At 45.9% G+C, this 8,471-nt stretch overlaps 1 protein-coding gene across 1 annotated transcript; it reads right to left on the bottom strand.

The window, feature by feature from the left end:
* Positions 1–4,618: 4,618 nt before the first annotated feature.
* Slc25a5 (solute carrier family 25 member 5) lies at positions 4,619–7,754 on the bottom strand. Its single transcript, XM_032890041.1, is given in 5 exon segments — positions 4,619–5,041; positions 5,381–5,521; positions 6,059–6,483; positions 6,485–6,543; positions 7,538–7,754. Coding segments are annotated over 5 exon segments (894 nt in total). The 5' UTR covers positions 7,649–7,754; the 3' UTR covers positions 4,619–4,883.
* Between the last annotated feature and the right edge of the window lie 717 nt (positions 7,755–8,471).

Here is an 8,471-nt window from a genome sequence, read left to right as displayed (position 1 = left end):
CCCAGCTTAGGTCTGCCACTCCCCTGGTAGACTGCGCTGGCTGGAAACCACTTCATCTTCAACTCCACAGCAGGAATGGATCCAGGGTTTACAGAAATGTTAGCTTATAGCATTTGGGAGCCTGTTTTTAAAAGCTTATGCAAAGTTTCCCGAACCATCGGAACAAATGAATGCATTGAGGGTCCCTTTCTAAGTCTTGGGGGGGGGGCCTCTGCAAGGGATGCCTGTGAGGAGGATGCAGCCTTAGCATCATCTCCGCCTGTGTGGCTAACATGTCTCCCTTCTCCGCAGCCAGCCATTGGCGCTCACTCAGACAGAAGAGTTCTCTTTTCATTCCCGAACATGGGGGCCCTTGGAAATTGACCTCTCAAGAGCTATTTTGAAGAGACTTTGCTTTGGGTATGTCCATTCTGGGAGTAAAAACAGGCGGTGAAATGCTTTTTTTAATGCGACCAGGTTTTAAATCTCACAGCACTAAATGTATTCCCTGCATAGGCAAAGACTCCTCCTCCCCTACCCCAGGATGGATGATCAAGACCTGCTTCCATTGCCTGCTCTGTTGACAGTCATGGGGAAAACTACAGATTAATAGGCTCTTTTAATTCAACTCAGTCTTGCGTCCGAAAGGGTCCAGTGAAAGCAACCACCCAATCTGTCACTTGAACAGTGTTTATATTTGTTGCTGGGATACCGAAGGCTCTTTTGAGCACTTGGCTAAGAGGGGCACCATGCCTCTGACCTTGTTCACCTGCACACGCAGCAAATAATGGCCAAAATGTTAGGAAAGCGCCTCCAAACATTTGGAGTGTAATGTAAGGCATCTCCAAATTGCAGCATTCGGTATTTGTTGTTTAAATAAATCTCAACTTGAATACATAAGTGCACATTACACATAATAGGATGTTAATTATTTGGCGGTAAATCGGATCACCTCTGACCTACAACCCTGAGCTATAATTTCATGCCTTTGCCTCTTGGTCCTGAAATTGATGTAAATCTTTACATTCGTAATTTTCCTTGCCAACACCAACCCACCCACAGTCTGTAAATGACTGCCCTGAGTCAGAAACGATGCAGTTACAATTGTGTTAGGAATTTTCAAATGTGTTCTGGGAGGATTAAATCACCTAGTCCAAGTCCTTTCGTTGCGTCTGCATTTTCTGTAAAAATAAAAATGATGGAGCTGGGGGATGTTTACACTGGAAGGGACTTTAGAGTTTGTCCTGTCCCCAGATTCAAATCTTTCATGGATGACAAAGTAAGGCTCCAACGTTAGAAATGGTTTGGGGATTTGCCCCCTGGTTGTTCTGTGATCATGGCTAAAACCTTAAACAAGGAAAGTATTGGTTTGGGTGTTAATAAAGGCCACACTCAGTAAACCTTGCTTAGAGTCTAGAAGCTACCTCTTCCCTGCCCTCTTGCCTCCGACAACATCTGTGAGTCTTGGCTCTGGCTTAATGACACTCTCCTCAGGAAAAGAAAATCATGACATTTAAAAATTCAACTGGTGAGAATATGGTTCCGATAAATTAGCTACTGTTGGAACGATAAGCATCAATTTGAAGAGGGTAGATAGATCAGAAACTGCCAATAAGGAGGGAGCTAGGTACGGAAGAGGAAGATGCAAAGATATTTACTGTGCATTTTGTACATTTTCTTTATGACCTGGCTTTGATTACGATATACAGACATTATATTAAAAACTAAAAGGCAACTTACAAATGCCATACATACCCACAAATATCAAAGGAGAAATAGAATGCGCTCTAGTAACACGGATGTTTGAAAAGCCATTGCCCGTTACATCAATACTTAGAAAATATTTTCTTTTCCTCTCAAAGTATCTGCAACAGCTAAGGAGATTGAATGGACTTCCCCGGGGAGTCTGGGGGAAGTGCCAGCAATGGTCCTTGTTTACAAGAACTCACTTTGCTATTTAGCTTTTTAAAAAATACTTTCAAATTAATAAACACGTAGTCTAGCACATCTGCATCTCTTTTAGTCCAAAAATAATGGCTTAAATGACTTACCCTCCACGACAGCTGCCCCTCTGGGAAGGCACCCCTTGTTTCTTTCCCCAGCGGTCTGGAGCACCCGCAGCACACCGCTTCCAGAGGCTGAGTGGAGAGGCCCTTTGGAATAGGAAGCGCGCTCTGCACAAGCTGACCTGTATTCTGGCTCTCTCACCTGGAATCAGGCTCCACAGATCCTGTTATGCATTGAATAGTAACAAAACAACAGCATAAATTAGAGTGTTGCTAAGATTGTGTACCATCAACGTTTGCATGAGCATAATGGACGTAATGAATTCTATAGCACTATCCTGCACAGCTTGGAGAGATTAAAATCACTTTGTCTTTAAATTAAATTTCAAAAATCATTGAACAACAAGAATAGCAAGAACAACAACAGAAACCCCCACCTCATCTGTGTCAGCCTCTGTGTCAGCCACCCAATGACAGGAGGTACCACTTCTTGCTTTCTGGTCATTAATGCCCAGTCCTACGTTTATTTTAATAGCTGGCAGCTCACTGAGTACACATCTATTGTAATAACCATAAAGGGGGCTTGGGTCCTCTTGTATTGTGTTTGAAACCCTAAGTGGAGAGCCTCTTGTTCCCTTTCAGGAATAAAATCTGTAACTGAAAAGCCTGGGCTGAAGTTTATTTTATATCAGTGCTACACAATATGGTATGTCTAGTTTCCTTTTGAGGTGGGCTTGAATTTATTCATAAATACTGCTGTACTTTGTTCACTAGAAATGGATGCTGAATAGAAAAATAAAACTTCACATTTGGGGTGTTGATTAGATGCCATGATTCAGACCTACTTGTCACCAGGCTTCATTATCCTCGTAACACCCCCAAGAAATATGACTGGCATTGCTAGCTTGCCATTTTACCAGTGAAGTGACTGAGACTCTTGGAGAATAACCGACTTGCCTAAGGTCATATACAGTTTGACAATCCAGGCACTTCCGATCATAGAATTGTCAACTACCTCCTGATGATCACAGGGACCATTTAGGGAGTACTTATGTATTGTGTATGTTCTAGGGTATCTGGTTCCCATAAACAAATTTTGCCTTTGCAATGACCCTCTGAAACAAGTGTCATTATCCTTGTTGCATACATAAGAAAAATGGAAGCTTAGAGAAATTAAGAAACTTGCTGAACCCAGAGTCCGAATTTTAGCCGAGGTCTCTGTAATACCAGAACAGCATTGCTTTTAAAATACTTCCCTCCAGGGGCTGGAGAGAGGGTTCAGTGGTTAAGAACTCTGACTTCTCCTCTGGAGGTCCTGAGTTCAATCCCCAGGAACCACACAGTGGCTCACAACCATCTGTAATGGGATCCAATGCCCTCTTTCGCTGTGTTTGAAGACAGTGATAGTGTACTCATATATATAAAATTAAAAAAATACTTCTCTTCAGAAACATCTCAGATGATGCTCTTTATCTTTGCCTGAACAAAGAATGACTACCGAAGATGAGTGGATTGAGGCAAAGCAACCCCGAGTGCTAGCTTTACACAGGAGAGAATGCTGTTACCTTCTTGTCAATACAGAGCTCTGAACTAAGAAATCCTGTTACTCAAGTACTTGGCCAGTCAGTGCACAGCATCTCCCAGGCATTATTAATCAATCCTATTTGTCTATGAACAGCCTTAACATACTTCAGTGAGCAGGATGTGCTCACAAGCTGTGCTTGGGATCACCCATCTTACTTCCTATGCATACTGAGACTTGGCAGGATACTTTATTTTTCATATAAATCTCATGGTTCTAATAAAACCAACTGGATTTCTGAGTCCTAATGAAGAGCTTCCAAATTTGCAATGCTCCCCTGTGAATCCCAAATAAAAGCTTATCCAATAGAAACAGGGGCATTCTCCACTGACAGGCTATGGTACAGGTGGCTGTCATCCAGCACTCTCCATAATCTTTTATTTTTTTCGGAGCTGGGGACCGAACCCAGGGCCTTGCACTTGCTAGGCAAGTGCTTTACCACTGAGCTAAATCCCCAACCCCACTCTCCATAATCTTGACCGGCACTGCAATCTCAGCACTACAGAAAGGTGCCAGCCCTAATCCTCTGCTTTGACTGAGATTAAAAAAGGGCTTGAGCCAGGTGAAGATGAAAGACGGCAAGTGGATGAAAGCAGAACTATGTTATAAGTCATTATAATGACTTATATAATCATTATATATTAATATAACCATAGGAGTAGGGAAACTGGAACAGGATGCTTTCTGGAAGCTCATGCAGCCATGACAGGTTACAAGCAATGAATCAAAAATCTTCAGATACACTGATCCCAAATTTTATTTTGCTAATATATTGGGAATTGAGGGGTACATATCCAAGTTATTTCTTGCAAAATTGTGACGAAGTCCTTTCAGCCAGGCAACGGTGATACATACCTTCAGGCACTCAGCTCTCTGAATTCAAGACCAGCCTGGTCCAGAGTTCTAGGACAGCCAGGGTTGTTTCATAGAGAAACTTGCAAAGAGATACTCAAGAGATACTGCTGTCCTCTATCCAAAGGCAGTGCGCTCCCCTCCCCCACCACATCCCCCACAAAGCAGATTCTTATATGGAAACAAACAACAAACAAAATTGGTTTTGGATATTTTTATTTCTTCAATTTTTTATTATCAGGAGTGACTGAAATAAAAAATATAATTGAGTCCCATCATTATTGTCATTATGGAAATGGCTTTAAGAGAAAACTGGTCAGATGAATATTATTGCTTCCCACTTTTCAACTGGTAAATAGTTGCCATTGATAAAACAGACAAACCCAGAGAATCTGTCCAGAATGTTCAAGAATATGGTCTATTATACAACATGCCTGTTCTCGGGGAGAACACCTAGGACATACTTATGTGTACTTCTTGATCTCATCATACAAGACAAGCACAAAGGCACCACCCATGCCTCTGAGAACGTTGGACCATGCACCCTTGAAAAAGGCCTTGCCTCCTTCGTCTCGAGCGATCTTCCGCCAGCAGTCAAGTGTGCCTGTATACATGATATCAGCTGCAAAGAATAAAGACATGGAACTGATGACTAAAAGCCAGTGACCACCTCCACAATCCTAACACTAAAGAAAATAGAGCCCCACCTTTAAAAAGTAATTTCACGTACATGCTAAGAAAGCTCTACAGCCAATATGGACGCTATGCTGTCCTCCTCATTCTTTCACAGCCCACAGCATTTTAATGATACCGGGGCCTTGAGTATGATGGGCTAGCACTTTACCACTGAGATGTTTCTCCAGCCCCAGACCGCAGTTATTAAAGGCAGCCACCCACTCATTTGTGGCCATAACTTGCCCTCCTCCTGTGACTTTTCATCTTACGCTCAAGCAGAACCTACTTCCTTTGCGTCCAGACTGCATCATCATACGACGGCGAACCGTGTCAAAAGGATAAGAAGTCAGGCCAGCAACAGCAGTGACAGACTGTGCAATCATCCAGCTGATGAAGATGTGAGTATTCTTGGGATCCGGGAGCATTCCTAAAGAGATTTAAAAAAAAAATTCAAAATGTAGTTTTGCTGACCTATTTTCTACACCCAACCAACATTTTATCTACCATGAGCTTCAGACTGGAAGAATTTGGCTTCCTTCAGCAATTAAAAACAAAATGAAAACGTTGAACTTCTGTTAGGTTGGAAGGATCTAGCTACACAGAGAAACCCTGCCTCAAAAACCATAACCAAAAGGAAACCCCCCAACTAGCTTTAGAGCTTAGTTTGATGAGATGGTGAAAAAAAAAAAATCAGGTTCGGTGGTTGATGTCCTCAATCCCAGCACCCAGGAGGCAGAGGCAGGTGAATGGCTGTGAATGGGAAGCCTGGTCTACGTACTGAGTTCCAGGCCAGCCAGGGTTATATAGTGAGATCCTGTTTCAAGAGGGGTGGGGTGGGGAGAACTCAGGGCTTGGGGATATAGCTCAGCACTGGATTAGTATGCAGGAGGGCCTAGGCTGAGTTTTTAGAACTGCAAATAAATACCCCAAGCTCCCACTGCTCCTAAGCATATAGCAAACTTACCCTTTGCAGTGTCATAGATACCGAAGTAGGCAGCACGGTAGATGATAATGCCCTGCACTGACACATTAAAGCCTTGGTACAGGCCCTTAATCCCATCAGATTTGTAGATCTTAACCAGGCAGTCACCAAGGCCTTTGAATTCCCTTTCAGCTCCAGCTTTGCCCACATCAGCTGCTAGATGGGTACGGGCAAAATCAAGAGGGTACACAAAGCACAAGGATGTGGCCCCAGCAGCACCACCTGATGCCAGGTTCCCTGCAAAGTATCGCCAAAACTGGGTCCTCTTGTCCACACCACCCAAAAAGATCTGCTTGTATTTATCTTTGAAGACATAGTTGAGAGCCTGGGTGGGGAAGTATCTGATGACATTGGCCAGGTTACCACGCCAGAAGGACAGGACTCCCTGTTCCTTGGGGATACGAACCACAGTCTATGATGCCCTTGTATTGCTTATCTGCCGTGATTTGCTTGCTGGCGTGCTGCACCTGATGGACAGGAAGGCAATAGGGACAGTTATAACCAGAGAAGGGGAAAGGGAAGAACACACATAAAATCTTTAAGGTTGGTTCCCCTTTCTCCAAATCTAGCTTTCAGAATCACATGAGCCGGACAATTCTAACTGCTGACACTATTGGGGGGAGGGGGAGTGTTGAAGAATTGAGCGACTCCACCAGAAGTAGTAAGCCTCCACCTCTGTGAGTGGGGCACCCTCAAGTGTACCTATGACCTTTAGACCAGGAAGAAAGGTCATTCCCTCCAGGTCAGGTTCAGAGGCATTAGGGTGGGACCCGCATAGGACACAGTCACCTTGGTGACCACAGTCAACTTCTCCAGTCTCCTGAGCTGCTCCCTTTCCGCCCCACCCCCACTTCTGTCGGGAGGGGCGGTGGTGACGACGACTAAACTCTCGCCCGCGAGCGCCCCCTAGAGGCAGTGCGCGACGAGCGCGCGACAGGAAGGCTGGCGAGGGGCTGCGCGGGGGCGGACGTAGCCGGCACATGTTCTTCCCGGCGTCCACTTCCGGCCTGCCGGCCGGCAAGCCTACACCGCGTTGTTCGCCGGCTGCGTGGCCGCGGAACCGGTCCGCGTGGCCTGCCCAAAGCTGTAATCTCCTTGCCGTGACCTTGAGGTTTTCGGTAAGGCCAGGTGTTCTGTTTTCCAGCGCCTGCTTTCAGGCCTATTGCCCTTGACTCTAAATCCTGGCTAGACAGAGTCTCTCGGGCTGCCCCATCCTAGTTCTCTGTGCTGTGAATGGCCCCAAGCTCCTAAGTTCTCTCTGGTCCCCACCACTTGCGACACTCAAACCCCAGGTCCTTAAAGGCACCTTCCTCCGGGAAACCTTTCAGTCTGACACTGTGGCTGGGCCCGGTCTTCACCTTGCCCCAAATCTAAAGACTGAGCTCCACTTTCCCGCTAGGGTACCCCCTTTCTGTGCAGATCCTTTACTTCCTGCCTGGGCCCCTCGATCCCAAGACGTACCTGCAGCAGCAGCTTGACCCGCTCGATGGGTGCTACCGCCGTCTTGGAGATGGCCGCGGCCACTCCACCAGCCAAGAAGTCCTTGGCGAAGGACACAGCGGCATCTGTCATGTTGAAAGCAAAAAAGAAGAGGCAGGCGACTGCAGGACAGGACTGGGTTGACAACCGGCTTTGACTCCCGGACTCTGGGGCGGAGCAAAGCAAATGGCCGACTTATATAGTGGCAGCCAGGCGCTGAGCTGCCGGCGTAAGGGGCGGGCCGAGGCGGGCGCCCAGTACAGGCGCGCGGAATGGCAGAGCTGCTGAGTGGCTCGGGACACGCGGGAGGAGCCTGGGAGGTTGCCCTCCCAGCCTCGCTTGCCCTTGGCACCTGATCAGGCTAGAGTAAGGGGCGGCCGCAGGGAGTACCTACCTACAACTTGGGACCTGGACCCTGAGAAAGGTCAGGAATGGGGAAAAAGAGTGAAGAGAAGTAGTGTGCCCAAACGACAAGACAGAAAGAAGAAAAAGAAAAAAACCAACCCAGGCCTAGGGTGAAGACGCTTCAGACAGACAAAATCTCCCCACACTTCAGGAATCGAGATAAATATCGAATGGTATACTAAAAAAATTCATTCAAACATACTTAAGGTCCGCACTCACCCATTTTTGCAAAGAAAGTTAATTGAAGAACCAGGACTGGTATTACAGTGAGGCACATGAATCAAGGTCATGCTAATACAGGATGGGATCCCTGTCTTGGTAAAGTTCCTAACATTAACAATCCAAGTCTTTTTTTGCATTGGCTTGAGTTTCAAAAGCGTCGCATTTATACATGAAGTTCATTTATCTTGGTTGCTGAGTTGTTCTGGGTCAAGTTCTGTGAACTTCACCCTAAGACCTGGCACCACTTTGAGGCTTTGTCTTCAGGGCCAGAGAAAACTCAGGTACCAGC

Source organism: Rattus rattus, chromosome X, assembly GCF_011064425.1.
Source record: "Rattus rattus isolate New Zealand chromosome X, Rrattus_CSIRO_v1, whole genome shotgun sequence".
NCBI lineage: Eukaryota > Metazoa > Chordata > Mammalia > Rodentia > Muridae > Rattus > Rattus rattus.
This window is presented reverse-complemented; position numbering and strand designations above follow the sequence as displayed.